The sequence below is a fragment of the Nelumbo lutea genome, chromosome 1, assembly GCF_056320005.1.
Source record: "Nelumbo lutea isolate HS-2025 chromosome 1, American lotus-T2T, whole genome shotgun sequence".
Taxonomy (NCBI): domain Eukaryota; kingdom Viridiplantae; phylum Streptophyta; class Magnoliopsida; order Proteales; family Nelumbonaceae; genus Nelumbo; species Nelumbo lutea.
In genome coordinates this window covers 107832498-107851981 of record NC_142684.1, presented here as the reverse complement: position 1 = coordinate 107851981, position 19484 = coordinate 107832498, and the positions used below count along the sequence as shown (strand labels likewise).

The window sequence follows — 19484 nt, the reverse complement described above, 5'->3', positions numbered from 1 at the left end:
TTCTAAGATTATCATTGAGAGATGTTTCTAATACACGGTAGAGATGTCCTGTGGAACATTGTGGGGGCTGATTTAATTTCTTACCCTTCTGCCATTAAGGCTGGTAACGGAAAGTATTAAATTATCAAAATATCCTATTAAAATTATTTTCTTTTATTTTTATTGCCCTTTTTCTCTTAAAACTTCAGTGACCCGAAAATATATACCCATACGGTGGATACGATCCCCCCCCCCTTCCATGGCCATCACATTATTGAAGCTTCTATAATATGTCTCAAGGTTCCGGAGATACCAACCAAACTTGTATCTTTGAAGTCATTACTATCGATTCTTCTCTTCAGACCTTGTTGTACAACATGCCATTATCACTGTACATGATGTGCATAATCAAAGGCTAATGATTCCGGTGCGTCTATCTTGCCCATATTCAAACTGTTCCTCATGGTTCGCCTTCCAATTCCCCCCATTTCCTTTTTGAATAATAGCAACAAATTCACCGTAGTCTATTTTCTTGATCAACTTCTTTGATAATATCTTCAACAAGAAAGTCTGCTATGTTATGGTCAGAACATGCTTGTTGCCATTCATCAATCCCATCCTTTTCGAAGTATGAAAGTACTGCAATGAGATGTTCTTCCCATTTCAGCTTGTTAAAATTAACTGTGGCAGCAATAAATTCTCCATAGTCAATGGTGCCACAGTTGTCCCCATCAACCGCATCCATAAGATCATGAATTTTAGACTCCTTCAAATTAGAGTTGTATCTTTTCCGACCAGCTTTTAGTTCATCAAATGTGATTGGACCACTATTGTCAGTATCCATTGCATTAAACATCTCTCACAAACCAGCAATTTCCTCCTCAGAGAGGCTTTCAGCTATTACCCTCAAAGCCATATTCTTTAATTTATTCATTGCAGAGATCTGTTTCAGGCAAGAAAGAACAGCCGGATCCAATGCTCAGTCAGGAGCAACTCCATTTTGACAAATACATGGATGACATAGTACTTCATGAGCAGTCAAGCGCTGAGAACAGAGCATCTTCCTAATAAGATCCTTGACACTGTCTAAGATTAGAGGCCAGGGGTCTAATTCAAAGGCAATAAATCCCTTCAGAAACGCATCAAAAATTCCTTGCTGGGTTTCTGCCCAAAAAGGTGGCATACCACTGAGCAATATATACAGTACCACTCATGCAGTCCATACATCTGCCTCTGGTCCATAATGCTTGCAAAGTACCTCCGGAGCCACATAATATGGACATTCAACATGGGTAAATACTTGGCTTGGTTTAAATAAGACCGAGAGACCAAAATCAATGGCTTTAAGGGAGAAATCATCGTCTTTGTTAACCAACAAGAAATTCTCTGGCTTCAGCATAATCCCGAGCGAATGGTAGGCTTCAACAGCCCCAGCGATAATATTTGTCAACCCAGCTGCCTTTCTCTTGCTGTAGTGTCCTCGTTGAATGATGTGATAAAATAATTCACCCCCCAGCAGCACACAGCTCCATCACGATATGGTCATTTCAGTTAATTTCAATGGAGAAGACAATGAATAGTATAACAAAGGTAATTTGGACATTTAAAAAATTTTAAATAGTTGGATTTTTCATTTTTTTCGAATTTAACTGATGGAATGCTAACGGGTCTTAATTTGTTTAAGGGCTAAAGTTTAGGGGGTTTATATTGCGAAAAAAGTACAGGGTGGATTTTGTCACTAACCCCATAGTATAAGGAGGGTCTTTGTCATTTTCTTTAAATTTTTTTGATAATACAAAAATTAAAAAAAAAATTTATATAATTTAGCCTATAATTTAATTCCCATAAGGGAGATGAATTTCATATTTAAATATTTCAAGTAAAATGTAAATGGCCTATTAGCTCAGTTGGTTAGAGCGTCGTGCTAATAACGCGAAGGTCGCAGGTTCGAGACCTGCATGGGCCAAGATCTGACTTTTTCTACAATTCTATTTTGGTAAACTAAAAATACTGAATTTAAACCCACCGAAACTCTCTATTGTGCGACCTATCTCGCTACTCTTCAATCCCCACTTGTGAATACTTTCTTTTCTACAATGTATAAACATACCATCATTGTGTTTGACCCTCTTTCTTTCCAAACTAATGTTTTTAATCTCAAGAATGCTCTGTGCAGGGATTTGATTATAAGGTAATATTTATTACAGACCATTGTCTACTGCAACACTATATGAATGATAAGAATCTGGCTAAGATTTCATGCATTGTTATAGTCTCTTATAGATGAGGCTCATGAAAGAAGCTTGAATACTGGTCTTCTATTGGCACTGGTTAAGAGATTACTGGAACAGAGGTTTGATGTAAGACTTATTATAGTGACTGCTCAACTGATGCAATTCAACTTTTTAATTACTTCTTTGGTTGCAGAACCTTCCATGTGGCGGGGCCATATTTTCCTGTTGAAATCAAATACCCCAGTTGAATCTGAAGCAATTTCTGCCTGTAAGTTCGATTGCATCAGTCGAGTATGTTTCTCATTGAGAATATTTCAATTCTGAGATTTGTGCTTCATATGCTTCTCATGTTGTTAAGATGGAAACGGAGATCCACGAAAGAGAGGAAAACCGGGCAACACTGGTTTTTAGGCTTGTGAAAAGTTTGGAACTGCCACCGCAGTTGCATTGGCCTTCTATAGAAGATAAGGAGCAATACTGGTTTTTAGGCTTTCCAATTGGAACCAAGCATAATAGACTTGTGAAAAGTTTGAAACTGTCACTGCAGTTGCATTGGCCTTACATGGACAACTTTCTTATGAAGAGCAAGGTTCCATTTTTCAGAAATTCCCAGGGAAAAGAAAAAGTTATTTTTGCAACAAATCTGGCACTGACAGGGGCATCATTGACAAGTCTTGGGGTTCAGTATGCCATTTATCCTAGCATGGTTAAGAAGAGATTTGAACCTACCACTGGTATGAATGCCCTTAGAATTTGCAGGATCATCTGGAGCTCTGCTGATCAACAAGTCGGCTGAGCTTGTCGAAGGGAGTCAGAGGCAAGTGTTTCAGGTTGAAGATTCCGTCATCTAGCTCAGGAGATCACTAGTATATTTTGGTTGTAATTCAAACAGAACCTCAAGCTAGGAGATTCTTCTGCGCTTCATATAGTGGTGGTTTCTATCCATATTTCCAATTTGACTTGGTCAAGTGTGAGGCAATCAGTTCCCCTGCAACAATCAGGTCTGAAGGATTTCGACAACGTAAGTTTTACTTGAACTAAATATGCCATTTACATATATATATATATACAGAAATTCCCTTATTCCCCTTAAACTGCTACTACACGTCTAAATGCATTTGCAAATAGTCTCTTCCCTTCTATTCTCCTAGGTATTTGACAAATGTGGGTATTTCTACCGTCTGTGTTTTTCAGAAGATAGAATTTGTTAATGGTTAATAACACTTGGTAGCAAGCGACAACTTGCTACCTTTCAGGCAGTATACATGTATATGAAAAGCTCTGATTTTCATGGTTGGACTGTTGGGGAAGATGGGGCTACTGTAACTTAGGAGGAGAAGCTCTGAAGCGCGTCTGAAGATACTGTTTTTAGAACGTTATTTGCCCCCACTCAGTTTTACTGGGTTTGTTGTTGGGTTACAGGCAAATTCGTTCCCAGGATACAACAGAGCCTTGGGCGAGAATCTGCAACTAGCAAAGTTGAAGAGTCTCCAAAGAAACCTTCTGTGAGACTGTAGCAGACCGGACTGAGTGAGAGAGAGATAGTGAATTTCGAAATTGTGTTTTTGGAGTCTGATTCATGCTCCTTAAATAACTTGTGAAGAGGTATGAGGAAAAGGTAGGTGCTGGTTTAGAGAAGGCACCTTGAACAGTCACAATTTCAACCATTGTGACTATTTAAAAAGTTGTTAACAGTTGGTGACTGTTAACTTTGAATTGTGCCTCTTGATCACACCCGATCGAATCGTGACCGTTGATCTCATCAATGGTGATCAACGGTCATCAACGTACCAAAACCAGAGCCGCCCATTGCAAGCCACGTGAGTGCGCGTGAAATGCGAGCAAAATGCGAGCAAAGTGCGCCTCTAAAGCGCCTCATTGCGCTACACACATGCGTGCGCGTGCGTTGCGCGGTATCGAATCCCCATACTCTCCTCTACTAATTCTAATTCTAAGGAGTGTAAATCAGTTCCTATTGAAATATTGAAAACAAAACTTATAATTTTCCAATGTGAGACAAGTTCAAAACTGGGTTTTATAAGAGAAAAACTGATTTTTTCAAACAAGTGTACATGTGCAATTTTTCATGTAATTGACCAATCAAACCCATTGGATTTAATCTCTTATGAGATTAAAATCCAACATGCTCAGTTTTTCATTATAAAATTATTTCTATTTGTCGTTTGATTTACTCCCCTTGCAGATGTTGCTTCGAGTGTCGATAAAACTAAAAGAGATCCTGCTCAATGCCAAAACTACGTTTTGAAAATAATATTTCTTTTTAATGAAGGGAAATGATTAATTTGAAGTTCTGTAACAACAAATTATTGAATTTATTTGAGGAAGGGATTATTCCACGATATACTGGCTGGTGAGGAAGGGATGTAACTCCTACGGGGTGAAAAGTGAAATTATCTGCAAATGCTACAAGAACTGTAGCTGAGTTGAGGAAAATCACTCCAAGCATACTACTGCACATTCTCTTCTCCCTAGATGGCATCATGCTCATTTAAGTCACTGAAGAGACAGAAACGGGCAGACACTATCTGAGAGGCAGAACATGAATGTCTAGAGACCCAGAAAAAAAAAAGTTTCGCTTCGTGAGTGAGTCCTTCCCAGAACCCCACAGATTTTTTTATTTATTCTTCATTCAAGGGAAAAGTTAATGTTGCTGAGCGCCATGAAAAGAAGCAACTTGAAACCACCTGCATGGGCTCAGGGATAAGGTATCGGAAGTTGAGCCGATCGAACACTTAACACTCATCGCTATGCCATATCTGATCTAGGGAACGGAGAGCTGAAAGTAGAAGAGATAATTTAGAGGATCATAGGCGCAATGCAGGAGAAACCTGCTCTGCTTGGTTGGTTGAGGCGGATGACTATTTCCAACTCCCAAATGGATTTTGCAGGTTGTGCTTGGTGGAGCAGTGCAAATGCGAGTCCCACTGTCACAACTCACAAGACTGCAGATTTGGGGGCAGTCTGCTTTGTGAGAACATGGATTTATTGGGTGCATTTGTGGCGTCAAGCGGTGGAACCTCGAGTACAGATTTGGTTCATCTCCATCTCTCCACTGTATTGTATGGAAGGAGTGGTGGTGCCTGGCTGCTAGCCTGGGCAAGGTACACGTGCAACCACTTTGAGGACTGGTGTGGACGCCACATTTTCAGTTCTGGTGCGGTGGTGCCTTATTTTGGAGTCTTTTTAAGTTCTAACACGAAATTGAATGAATTACGAGTGTAGTGTTTCAGTGTTTGTTCATGGAGCGTCATGGTTATAAAGGATGCTATCTCTGTTGACATCTCATTGGAGCCTCCAGTGCTTTTCTTTGTCCCAACCCGAATCTCTATCTAGCTGAGCTTCTCCCCATTTGGTGCCGAGCGGCGGGAGCAGCCATAACTCTTGTTTGGTTTGTCTCAAGACGTGTCACTCTGATATATCATTCCTTGTGTCTGACATTAATTCTGCAGGCCATGTCTTTGCCTCCTTTGCAGTTGACACTATCCTGAGCTGGAGTTGCTCTCTAGCCATAGTTCAATAGCTCCTTGGCCATGGAGACTGATCGGACTCATCCACTTCAAGACAGCCTGTGCAGGATTAATACTTCGATTGTCATCGGACTCATCCTTGCCACGCTAAGCAAATTCAAATGACAAGTCTCACCATTGTGAAGTAGATTTTCCCGGATTTTGGCTTGCAAATTAATTTCAGTTGGTCCCAGTGTCCCACCTTGGGGCCGTTAGTGTGAAGGGAAAGAAGAACCGATTGCAGAGTTTAACCATAGAAACTATGACCATATATTATTGTCAAGGATGCTCAGTACTAGTAACTGCACAAACATGGTTGCCGGGGGATGATGAAGATCCCCACCCATTTCGTGTTAGTTGTGAATAGGACTTGGGGGGTGGGAGGTTCCACTTCCACATTACTAAAACAAACAGTATGCTGCCCCTGTTCTATCAGTTTCCTTGGGAGCATAGAAATCCCCTGTTTTTGTTTGAATCCTAGTTATATTTTACATGGGAGATTTAATTTCTGGGTTCATAGCTTTTACAACTCTACATTCTGACCTAGCACCAAAACAAGTTGCAGCTAACCATGTTTGGAAAGGGAAAAACGACGGATTCAAAACAGGTATCCATAGCCTAAAGCAAATCCTACTCCAGCAATGCCCAAACATAGCGCAAAAGCCATGTACCATGTTAAGCTATCCACGTCACCTTCTTCCTTCTCCTCTTTCGTTGCTCCCTGCTCTGTGTCCGATTGGCAGCAGCCACTACATGATTGTTTCTGCTGCTGTTGCTTCTGTGACCGCAATCGTGAGACCTCAATCTCAAGCAGCTTCACCCACTGCCGGTGGGCAAATAACCGTAATGATTCCTCAAGAAGTGAGTTAGACAAACGATCTCTCTCCTTGGCCATAAGTGCTGTCTTCTCCTCTGCTTCCCTTGCCCGAGTCTGGGACAGATGCAAGGCTTTCAACAAGCCCAGCTTCTCATCCGCTTCCCTTGCCCGAGTCTGGGACAGATGCAAGGCTTTCAACAAGCCCAGCTTCTCATCTTGGCCCGCACATGGGAGTGTAGGAGAATCCTCTCTGTATTCTCGGCTGATCTTGCTGAAGAATAGAGTTATAAATCATAATACGGATTTCATATCAGTTATTTCAAATCGTGCAATTCCAAAAAGGCAAAAAAAATTATTGATTTTTTGTTCACCCTTGAAATCTCTGAAACGTCATGGATACATACGGAGAAGCGAAAGTTCTATCGATTGCAGCAAAGACTTTGATGGGTGGAGGGAGATCGCAGTTCTGCAGGAGGTCGAGGCAGGACTTGTGAGAATGAACGAGGCCCATCACCATCTCCTTTTCCTCCGTCATGTAGCAATTTTGACTGTCCTCATACCCTCCATGGCCAGACTGCAAAGACAAACACGCTTGATGAAACCCACCAACCTTCTCTTCCATAACTCTTGAATTTTGTTTCTCATCGAAACTTAACCGCCAAGCAACGGTAGATGATGAATTCATGTTTAATTTTTGTGGGACTCCAATTTCGCGAATTTCAACGAAGGAGAAGCCACAGAAATTTGGGAGAAGAGCGGTCTTTGAGGCTGATTAATTCCTGGTCTACTAAGATTTCACTTTCTTGATGAGATGAAGGAAGATAATACAGCTTTTTTTTCCTTCCTTTTTTATTGGTTTTTTGATAACTGGGACTTGGGAGAGAATACGGCTTGTGCCGTGGAAGGAAGAGAGGTTGGTGGAGGGTGTTGGAACTTGGAAAGAAAGGTTGTAAAGAGGGGGAGAAGAAAAAAGAAAGAGGTGGGTGGCGCAAGAAACGGTGGTAGCCTTGACGATGCCTTGTATATTTCGTTGAGAATCCGTTTCTGGCGTGCATGACACTCTAACATTACCCTTCACCCATCTGTTACCCATCTGTGCGTAGAACAAATGGCTTCCATGCGAGAAAAGATCTGATTACCCTATTCATCCATGACTCGGACCGAGTCAAGTATTTTCATGGTCATCGGGATTCACTGCTTCACGCATGACTCTAGCCTCTGGCTCTGGGTCGATTTGTCACACCACTTGTCCAACACATATGCACCCCTAAGCTGATATGTGTTTGGCCTTCTTATTGACTTGGTTTTCTTTTTTTTTTTTTAAACTAGGAAAACAAAGTCATGTAGCTAGCTTAGCGTAGTGGTTTACTGAAAGTGAAGCCCCTAACAACCTTCTCTTCATTTTCTATTTCTCTCCCATTTTTTATACCGAATAAAATCTTAAATACAATCCTAACCTTATGGTAAATAATCAAATTGAATTTGGAGTGGAAGTTTTCCATGAGCCCAGGAGGAGGTGTTTGGTAGAGTGGCATTATGTTGTCATTGTATTTTCAATTAATCAATAAAAAGTTGTGTGATAGGAATTTTATTATTTGAAATATTTTGAGTTGATGTAGGCGTTTAATATATATATATATATATATATATATATATATATATATATATATATTTCTCACAAATTTCTTGAAGGATGTTTTTATATGCAGAAAGATGCTTTTAATCATCTTCGAACCGGCGGATACTGGTATTATGAATGCTGCTGCTGAAATTAACATTGCACCGGTGCGGCGGTGGCTATTGTAATTGATCCTGCAACCCCTACCCCTGCCCCTGCTGCTACCGCTACACTGACTACAAAAGGACCAGTCAAACGATAGTCCCACTGAAGTTGCATTTATCATTTATGCGAGATACAGAAGACCTTTCCGGGGACCCTCCATCGGATCCAGGTATAAACCCAAATGACTATAACGGCACCCAAAGATGGTGCTATAAAGCTTAAGTTTACCATAATAAAATTCCATACAATGAAAATTCTGGGGAAGATGATTTTGAGTCTTACAACCTAGTGTGTCGGGGAAATGAAGTAAAAGCAATAGAGGTTTATCAAAGAAATAAAGGTGGAGAGGCATTATAGAGTTGGACAACACTCCATAACCTTTTGGGGGCTAGCTAGGATCCACTTTATTACTGTATGATCTGGTTTTAACAAAGTGTTTCGGGGGCTAAGGACCCCCGAACTTTATACTTGACTCCGCCCCTCATTGGGAGTTATGTATGGAGTATTTAAATTGGAATATTTGAAAGTCTTATCTTCTTAGGTGGTGAGTAGGAGTGTTAATGGAATGGTTTTGGATTGGACTTTTTCAAATCAAAATCAATTTGGACGGATTGGATGCATGCACCAATAAAACATATTGAATTGGATCAGTGTAGACTTAATGGTCCAAAGTAATTTTTTGCATTGGATTAGATCTGATTCGTCCATAATGAATTTATACTAGATTGGATCGGATTAAACCCATATCTGATCCATTAATAGAATATAAGAATATGGGTGTCAATGGATTGGGTTTGAGTTGGAATCAATCTAAATTAAAACCAATTTCAATAGATTGGATGGTAGAGACATTGAATTGGACTGGTCCAAAATGGTCTAGAATATTCATCAGATTACATTGGACCTGGTCCATCTATAATGGACTCATATTGGACCAGATTGGACTGGACCAAATCCAGTCCAATTGACACCTCTACTGGTGAAAGGGTGACATTTGCACTACTTGTCATGAAGTAAAGATGTTGAGATGATCTGACTATGTAATAGAGGGTGGAAGATGACCAACAGGTGGAGGAAATGTTAAATGTAGAGGATTGGAAGAGAGTTAGAAGGCATTTGGCAAGTCATTTTAGGAAGATCTTCCAAAAGCTCAACACCTTGAAAGACCAACAAGTTTTCACAAGTAGATCTTCAAAGACTAAAGACCGTTTGGTTGCAATTTCTTTTAAAGATTTTTTCAAAAACTAGAAAGACCTAAAGACCATTTGGTGAGCATACACATTCAAACATGCAAATATTACTGGTGGGTCCCACAATACCTACCAACAAAATTTCAACCAAAGATTCACTCATTTTCCCCTTCATCGCACTAAGATTTTATTTTAAAGCTCTAGATTGACCAAATCATTACCCCTCCAGATTTATGTGATCCATGTCTAGTTGGGCCAATCTAACCCCACCAATTGGTCCAAAATGTTCAAAAACCCCACCATGACAATTTTTAAGCAAAGATTTCCTCATTTTCCCCTTCATTGCAACAAGATTTTATTTCAAAGCTCTAAATTGACTAAACCACTCCCCCTCCATATTTACCTGATCCAGGCCTAATTGAGTCAATCTGACCCCATTAATCGGTTTAGAATGTTCAAAAACTCCACCTTGACAAATTTCAACCAAAGATTCCCTCATTTCCCCCTTTATTGTAACAAGATTTTGTTTCAAAGCTCTAGATTGACTAAACCACCTATCTAAAAAGATTCCACTTTAGCCAATCTCATTGGCTCACACAAAACTATTGTGTATGCTCAAACTCATCTAAGTCCTTCATAATTTGACCCAGAACCCCTAAGCATTGGATTAGAATTTTGATTTGACCCAAATTTTTTGAAATTACCAAAGTACCCTTGAACTTCTTCAAAATTACCAGAATGTCCTTAACCGTACAAATAAATATATCCAAAAAATTTTCATTTCGACTAATCTACTATTCAACCTCCTCTTCCTCTTGACACATAGTGGTGGAACGATGTAAAATCCTTTCCCCAATCTCACCACTTTGATTTCTCTTTCCCTCTCTCTTCTGGATCCCCACTGTCCTCTTTCTCTTCCATGGAGTTGGAGTAGTGGCTCGAAAGGCCCTGCTCATCTTCTTCACATATGCGACGAACACAATTCTGCTACAGTAGCAGTGATGACTTTATCCGAGGTCTCTTATCCTTTGATTCTCTCTCTCTCTCTCTCTTTCTCTCTCTTCATGTTTTCCTCCCTTTCCCTACTTCCCTTTCTTCTCTTTTTTTTTCTTCTTCATTTTCTGGTTTCCACCACCTCTGTTCTTTCCTAACCGCCGCTACAAATCACAGTAGTGGTGATTTGTTCACTCCATTCCGTTCTTTCATTCTCTCTCCCACTCTCTTTGTGCATTCCCTCAATATTTCTCTATCTCTCTCTCTCTCTCTCACACACACACTCTCCCTCTACTTTTATCAGCTTTATCTTCTCTCCTTCTATGTCATCCTCAACCTTACCCTGGACCTCCCCTGATGTTTTAACTCAATGCAGTGTCGAATTTGAACCCAACAACGTGAATCGAATTTTTTGAAATTGTGGTTTATTATACCTGAAATTGGTGAAGAATGATGGCTATCGATGAAAAATGAGAACACAAAGAAGAACTTGAACATAGTGAATAGCGAATCTAGATTATACTTGTGGAGAAGACCTGTTTTCGAATTTTTGGCAAACATCTCAAGAAGTTGAGAAGCTCGAATAGACCATAAGCTTTGCTCGTAGATTTTCATATCCAGATCACCTTGGGCTTTTAGAGTCTTTTTTGGGTCATGTCTTCTGGTCTAACAGGCTTTCATGAGCCAAATAGAAAAAGATGAATTTTGGTCTATCGGGCTTCTAAAAGCCCAGCAAATCTTTCAAAAAGACTTGCCAAACAGGGCCTTAATGAATCTCTTCAAAATTGAATGGGAAACCTTGCTAAAATAGAGTGAAAAACAGAAGCAATGAAGAGATTATTGAGACCAATGGGCAATTGCAGAGAAAAAGAGGGAAGTCTAAGGAGGAATGGGAGATAGTGCCTAATAATCAATCTGAAGCGATGCAGAGATTATTGAGACCAAACAGAGGATATCACCTAGTTATTTTTATTGAAAATCTTTATTTTTGAGCCTAAATATGAATTAGAATTTTTTTTTGTATAGTTTTACGTTAAGGATTAGGTTTCATGCCCCCTCCTAAGGCATTTTGATAATTATAAATGATTTTTTTCTTAAAAAATAATATTAAAATTCAATAAAAATATAGACAATTTTGACAATTTATACTTTTCACTAGAAATTTTAGTCTCTGTTTATGATCTTATTGTCGTGGAATAAGATAATGAGATTGGGTTTGGTAGCTCTCCTTCACTTTTCACTACATTTGATGTTTCTTCAGCTTGAATACCCATTTCTGATTCTCCTCTCAAAAGTCCAAATTGACTTTTTCCCCAAGTGTGGAACGTATTGGTCTTCCCAAGTTCCCAATTTCTTATACTGTTGATACACCAACTGTTATGTGTGGATGCAAGAACGGATTTACCTTGTCATTAGCAAAAACAAAGAATGTCTTAGAGATCTCTAGACCCTACCCTCCAACACAGCATTGATGTTAAATGCCAATCCTCTTTCTCTGAATCTGTTATGCATCGAGAGGTTAACAAGACAAAGAAGTAATAGAACCCAATTTAAGAAAGTGGGAGGAAGAAGAAATAGAACAAAACAAATTAAGGACAAAAGATCGTTAACCCATTCTAACCTCAATGTCTTTTTTGACTATTCCATGCTTCTTTAACATATTGCAAGTTCAGTGGATGAAGCTCGTAGTTTGTTAACCCATTCTAACCTCGATCTTCTTCTCCATGAAACAGGAGAAATAAACAAAGTAGAGTTATAAGAGATCCAACACAAATCGGTTGGAAAAAATTTTGCAATACATTTTGAATAGTTTTTATTCATTCTTTGGACCAAATTTTCTAGTTGAGGCCCACACACAACCCAAAAACTCAAATCCAATTCATTCTAAAACTTAGGTTAAATAAGGCCAGTTTTGGATTGGAACACCCAAATTATAGCCCTATCTTATCTTATCGAAGAAAACAAATAGTTGCATTTCACATGTTTTCCATGTTTGTTTGTTTGTTTGACAGGGAATGTGTTTTGTTCAACCATTGATTGGGGATAATGTTGATTTTTTAAATATTTTCATCACGAATGAAGTTTTTAATTCTTAATGGCTCCGGTGACATCAAGAAAAAGATTTATTAAGCTTAGTTATAATTCTTTAATCAAAGAAAATGACTAATAGGAGATATCCAACAAATGATTCTCTAGAAGTTTGAAATTCTAACCATCCCTATTGATAAGATTCTGAAAATGGGCTGAAATATTCCTTTGATTTTTAAAAATAAGCTTAAATATTCCATCAGAGATTCTGTAGAAACACAAAAGTGGATGTATAAGCTTAAATGGCTTGGTCCTCTCCTCCATCTTTTGTGAGGTCTTTATTACCCTCAGAGATGTAACTTTGGATGATTTGATAAATGAAGGGGGGATGTACAATGACAAAGAAAATGATAAAGATAGGGCCAAGATTAACTTAGAAGGAGCTCTACAAAGCAACTTAATTTTCTATTATTAAAAGAGGAAATTTACTAGGCACAAAAGTCAAGAATTAATTGGATTAACCATGATGGAAATAACAAATTCTTTCATTTAACTGCTACTATAAGGAGAGCCAAGAATATGATCACTTATATAAAAATTAGAACAAGAGAGAAACTAGAGGATCAAGAGAGCATTGCAAATCACTTCTATGAGGAATTTAAACAAAGATTCCATTCAGAAGGAAGCATTGGAAATAGTGATTTCATTTCAGACATAGACATGAGTGCCACTAATAAACAAAATAAGCAGATCATTAAGGATGTCTTAGATCTTGAAATTTATAAGGCCCTTCAATCCATTGGGGATCTTAAGGCTCCTGGCCCGGATGGCTTAAATGTCTTTTTTTTTTTTATTTTTGGGACATAATAAAGGATTCATTTTGTGGGGTAGTTAGAGCTTTCTTCTTCATTGGGAAATTATGCCCAATCCTCAACAAAACTTTTATTGTTCTTATCCCAAAATCTAAAATTTCAAAAATAGTAAATGACTATAAGCCCATAAGTTTGTGCAATGTAATTTACAAAGTTACTACAAAAATTTAATAAATAGAATCAAACCCTTTCTCGGAGATTTGATATTGCCTTGTCAAAGTGTTTTCATCCCCAATAGACAAACCAATGATAATATTCTTAGCGCATGACATGCTTCATACTGTGAGAAGAAAGAAAGGAAAGAAAGGAATTTTGGCTTGTAAAGCTGACATGGAAAAAGCATATGACAGATTATTGTGGGGTTTCATGGAAAAAAGTGATGAGAAAGTATGGATTTCATGAAAAGTGGATTGGAGAGGCCATGTAGTGCATTAAAAAATTCCAGAAAATAATAGGCATAATTTTAAAAATTCCCATAGAGTTGAGCTCAAACTTTTATCTAGGAGTGCCTTTAATTAACTCAAGAGTTACTAGTAACTCCTTCAGTTTTGTTAAAGAAAGAGTAGACAAGAAACTAATTGGATGGAAAAGAAATACTCTCTATGGCTGGAAGAATCACTCTCATCAAATTCTCTGCAAATATGATGCCTCAATATATAATGAGATCATTTAAACTGCCAAGAAACACCATTGAAGATATAGATAAAGCTCAAAAAAAAATTTCCTCTGGTCCAATTCTAGTGATAAGAGACTTATACACTTGCTAAGTTGGGGTAAAGCTTGTTGTCCTAAGAATTGGGGGGAAGGGTCTAGGCCTTACCAATTTAAAATGGGCTAATGAAGCCAATTTGGCCAAACTAGGGTGGAAAATAATTAAAGAGGAAAATAACCTTTGGGTCAAGGTAGTTAAAGGCAAATACGTCAAGGGAGAGAATTTTCTCAATGTTGAAAGCAAGAAAAAAAACAATATTTCTTGGGCCTGAAGGGGGATTCTAGGATCAAAAGATCTATTAAAAAAAAGGCCTTGGGTGGGTTATAGGTAATGGAAAGTCTATAAATTTTTGGAAGGATATAGGGATTGGAGAAGAACCCCTCATTGAGTGCATTGAAACATGTAATAGTTACTCCGAAAACATATATGTATGGGAGGTCATTGACCAAGAAAGGAAATTTTGGGTGGAAAGCAAAGTTAAGGCACTAGTGCTTTAGGTTGTTTGGGAAAAAAATCAAATCCATTTTCAGTCCTACTAGGGATGAAGAAGATATTATGATGCGGAGAATGAATCTAGATGGAATCGTCTCTATTAAATCAACTTATAAAATTAAATGTAATTCAAGGCAAAATAAAAGGGGATCTAAGTTGGAAATATATGGTTTGGAATATTAAATGCCAACAAAAAATAAAAGTGTTCTTACTTTTATTCTTGGAAAACAAACTTCCTACAAAAACTCTTCTGAGAAATAGAGGTATAAATATAGAAGGGGAATGTAGCTTCTGTTGTGAAGAAGAGGATGTTGATCACATATTTAGAAATTGTGTGATTGCAAAACAAATTTGGATGGTTGTAAATAGTAGTATTGTGAGTCCCCAGGACTTAATCAACAATCAAAAGGATTGGTGGTGCAAAATCCATGATGAAGATGTTAAGAATAATGTAAAGATGAAGGAAAGATGTGCCCACCTCTTATGGCAGATGTGGAAGAATAGAAATTGTAAATGTTTCTCAAATAACTCGTTGCTTCCCCAACAAATAATCGAGATAGCCACTAGGATTTATGCTAAATACTGCGATTTAGTTAAAAACACTAACCCAGAGCTGAGTGAAAAGTAATAACATGTGCTAAGTTACATTATTCTTAGCATAAATATGTGCTAAGTTACATTTACTAGAAGAGAGAGTGATTAAGATAAATTTCGATGCTTCCTTTAAAAGTAATAACATGTGCTAAGTTGCTGTAGTTGCTAGAAAACACTTAGGGGAAATTATAGATTACAAGGCATATTCTTTAGGCATTTCCTCTTTTAACAATGCAGGGGCTTGGGCAGCATGGGAGGCTCACAATCTGGCTCTCAACTTCAGAGACTTGAGGGTGATCATTGAAGGGGACTCAAAGCTAGTAATCCTGTGTCTAAAGAGTCATACATATGCTCCTTGGAATCTTAGGAACATCATTCAACATTGGTTGCAGATCAAAAAGTGCATGGATAGAAAGGTGGCCTACATGCATGTCTTTCGAGAGGCTAATCAAGCTATGGATTGGCTGGCTAATGAGGCTCAAGGTAGGTTAGGGTTAGGACTGTTCATGGGTCGGGTTGGGTTAGTTTACTGCGGTTTTTCCAACCAACCCGACCTGGTCAGGTTACCTGACATAGAATCCGAAACCGACCCAGTGTTAAGCAAAACCGACCTGGTCGGTTTGAGTCGGGTTGGGTCGGTTTTGGTTCTAAGTTCATCCCTGTGATAAAATCTTGCTAATTATAAAAATAGTCATAAATTGAACATCATTTCAGCCATCTCCTATGATAAAATTTAAATGAAAAGTTAATCACAAAAGTTGTTCATCAATCACTATTCACTAATCCAAAGTTTCTTGCAACCATTCAAAAACTAGGTGGCCTAATGGGCTTTGGAACTTCATGTTTGAACTAGGAACTAAGTCGGTTCAGTTCGGGTCGATTTCGGTTTTCTTGTGTGAAAACCAAAATCGACCCGAATCATCGGTTTAGGAATTTGCACAACCCAAAATCGACCTGTGTTGATGAAAACCCGACCGACTCGGGTTGGGTCGGTCTAGGTTGGTCGGTTTGGTCGGGTTGGGTCGGTCTAGGTTGGTCGGTTTGGTCGGGTTGGGCCTTCTTATGAATAGCCCTAGTTAGGGTGTTTGTCTTTAGATTGTTGTAATCTTCCAAGTTCTTTGATTTCTATATGTAAGGGTGACTTGTGGGGACGTGCTATCCCCAGGCTTGTGTAGCACATTTTGGTTTTATAAAAAAAAAAAGAAAAGAAAACATTCCCACTAATGATTGATAAAAGATTCTTCCTTTCAATTTAAGTTCCAAAAATACCTTTATATACTAAATTTCTTACTATACTACAGCTATTCATTAAAAGAAATCTTGTTAACCAGCATGACAAAGAAGAAAAGCTTAACCAATATTATTAGACTCTTAGACTAGATCAGATGGTTAGACCATCCAAACTAGGAATGGATAATTAAAATTGGTTCTTGGTTGTTTAGTTCTTAAAAATATATTGGCATGGTCAAACATATCCCAATTATGTGGTTTTAAATTAATTTTGATGTACTTATCAAAAGAAAAAAGTTTATTTTGAAGTAAAGTAACTTTAAGGGGGAATATGAAACCATTTTTAAAATTTTACACTTTTATGTGGGATGAATTAAAACAACATTTAAACCAGAAAAACGAATCATTTTGTCCTAGGTAAAAAAACATAGACATCTATACTACTATTAAAAGTGTGAATGAGGTCTAGATTCTTTATTTTTTTGACTAAAATACCCTTGTTTTTTAAACATAGTCTTCCATTGTGAGGAAAAAAAATGTAATTTTAACTACTATTTTTATTAAATTCATTATATTCCTTACCATTAGGTCTTATTTAAGGTATCAACTCCCTTATTCTTTTATTAAATCTTATATGTAAAGCACACTAATTAAATGTACTTTGTCAACTTTTCTTGACTAAAATTACCTTTTTTATGAATTTAATCATTCTTTAAATGCTTGGACAAAAATATAATTTAAATTACTATTACTTTTCAATTCATTAAATTCCCTCTCACTAAAGCATTAACTCTCATTTTCTCTCCATAGATACTTTATTTGAAGTATTTTTGTTTCTCGCATATAAATTTTACAAATTTAATCTATATCCAATATTTTTAATAATATAAAACATATATTAAATACCAACATGAAAAATAATTAAATAAACCACCCTTTTTGTAGGGATGGAAAATTTCCCCATCCTCGTCGGGTACCCAACTTCCTTGACCTAATGGGGTCGGACATGGGGATTAATTTGGCGAGGTGGGGATGGAGATTAATAGGGATCCTCGACCAGGGTTGGGGGTGGGAAATGAAGTCATAGGATTCAGGTTCTCGCATGGAAGCCATCTTCGTCAAAGATTGGGGATGGAGACAACTTTTATCTCTAGTGAGGATTGGATTGGGGATGGAGGCAACTTTTACCCCGTTGCCATTCCTAACCTTTTGTCTAAGTGGAAAATAAATAGTTCAACCATCCACATCAAGTGGGTCAACCAATGTTCTCATAGTTAAATAATAAAAATTTAAAAATAAAAATAAATATAAATATTACAATAATTATAAACAAATTGTAAAAAAATTAAGTAAATATCTAATATTATCTATTTGTCAAATCTAACAACAGTAAGCATACTAAATAAAAGTGTTCTTATTCAATGGAAATGAGATATCATAAAATGAAACCATGGGTTTGACTATTCAAGTGGTGGGTCAATGGTTCAACCTTTTAGGTCAAATGGATCAATACATGATATCATGAATTATTAATAAAAATTTTAAAAAGATAAAGACACAAAAATTATTAAAAACATAGAAAATTTTCTAGAAAAACATTTGGGTGCATTTCTAATATTATGTATTCATCACATTAAAGAAAAATAAGTGTGATAGATAAGAGTTTTTTTTATTAATGATAGAAATAAAATTAAAAGCCAAAATAACGTAAGAAGAAAATTGTTTTTGCATCTAATTGATGGTTAGTGGTCCATAGGGAGGCAAATTAGGTGGACTTAACTCGAACTCAAATCGACCCAACTTTTAATTTTATACCAGCTCGCTTTGATTTTTTGTCTTCAAATTGGGTTTAGGCTTATGTTTGGGTCCCTCAAGTAGCTAAAGTTAGGTTTGATTATATATACATAATCATAAATACATATATAACACATATTTGTATACATGCATGAATATACAATTATACACATATTTTATGTCAAATTTTGTCATGGGGCAGATTGCTGGACCTAAGTCCAAGTCTAACCCAAGTGCATCAAATTTCTATGCAGGTTGGAGGTTGGGCCCAAGTTGGAATGGACAAGCTTGACTTTGATTTGAAGCCTTTAGGTCCAATGCTTAGGGCTGGGCCTTGGTTAAGTTTAAATTCAGCTCAACCTACTTGACTTGCACCATAATGGTCCAATTGTTTGGGTAAATGGGTTAACCAATGATATCATACCTAAATAATAAAATTAAAAAATATAGAAATGAAAAAACATAAGATTTATAGAAAATTTTGACATATCTAAGATATTATAACTTTATCATATCAAACAAAAATAAGAGTGATAAGCAAGAATTATTTTTATAATTAATTATGTAAATGGAATAAGAAAATTAAAATTTTCTAAAAATGAGTTTGTTTTTTTTTTCAAGTCAAATAAACAAGCACATGATGTCATAATTATAAAATAAATACTAAAAAATATAAAAAACACAAAGATTTGTCTATAAAATTTGTGCACATCTCTAATATTATATATTTATCATATTTAATAAAAATAAATATGATAAATAAAAATTTCTTTTATTAACAATAAAAGTGAAATATAAATTCTAAATCCACTAGCACACTATACTTTAATTCCTTATCCTTTTTAAATGGTTCTAAAATATTATATAAAATTGTCACGTGCAATGCAACGTAAGTGCATATTTACTAGTAAGATCTAAGTTTGCAATGGCATGATACTTTTGGATTTATGAAAATTTGTGAAAATGACATTCAGTCAGCTCATGTAAGCACATCAAATTGAAGATTTTGCTAAACAAATTTATGTGATGCAGATAAGATGTTTGAGCCTATATCTGAATAAGTATGGGAAACATTTTTCATTTCAAAAGTACAGTAAATTTCCATTTTTTTTTTCACATTTTCAATTTTTATAACTTAGTGTCCATGTAACTTGTAATGATGAGATTCAAAGTTGTTTTTTCTTTTTCTTTTTTATTGTTTTCATGTGTTGAGGGTGGGGGGACATGATGGGATTCAAA

General features: G+C 36.9%; 1 protein-coding gene, 1 non-coding gene and 1 pseudogene across 3 annotated transcripts; 1 reads left to right on the top strand and 2 right to left on the bottom strand.

Moving 5' to 3' along the window:
- Positions 1 to 365: 365 nt before the first annotated feature.
- LOC148876674 (calcium-dependent protein kinase 5 pseudogene) lies at positions 366 to 10050 on the bottom strand (annotated as a pseudogene).
- Positions 1872 to 1945, top strand: TRNAI-AAU (transfer RNA isoleucine (anticodon AAU)). The gene has a single exon. It is a non-coding gene; the product is annotated as a tRNA-Ile (tRNA).
- LOC148876675 (uncharacterized) lies at positions 5987 to 7678 on the bottom strand. Of its 2 annotated transcripts, none has more exons than XM_088960966.1 (2): positions 6929 to 7678; positions 5987 to 6828 (listed from the first exon to the last, which is right to left on the bottom strand). In XM_088960966.1, the coding sequence occupies exons 1-2, from the start codon at positions 7240 to 7242 to the stop codon at positions 6339 to 6341; spliced, it is 804 nt and encodes a 267-aa protein (XP_088817092.1). In that variant the 5' UTR covers positions 7243 to 7678; the 3' UTR covers positions 5987 to 6338. The 2 variants fall into 2 exon arrangements, with proteins under 2 accessions (XP_088817092.1, XP_088817100.1); XM_088960974.1 differs by having other exon boundaries at positions 6962 to 7654.
- Positions 10051 to 19484: the final 9434 nt, after the last annotated feature.

Bases quoted from the DNA above. Each gene is read 5' to 3' on its own strand.
- LOC148876675 (XM_088960966.1), bottom strand. From the start codon at position 7,242: ATGAATTCATCATCTACCGTTGCTTGGCGGTTAAGTTTCGATGAGAAA. The intron at 6,829-6,928 runs GTGAACAAAAAA...TCTATTCTTCAG, and splicing joins ACGTTTCAGAGATTTCAAGG to CAAGATCAGCCGAGAATACA.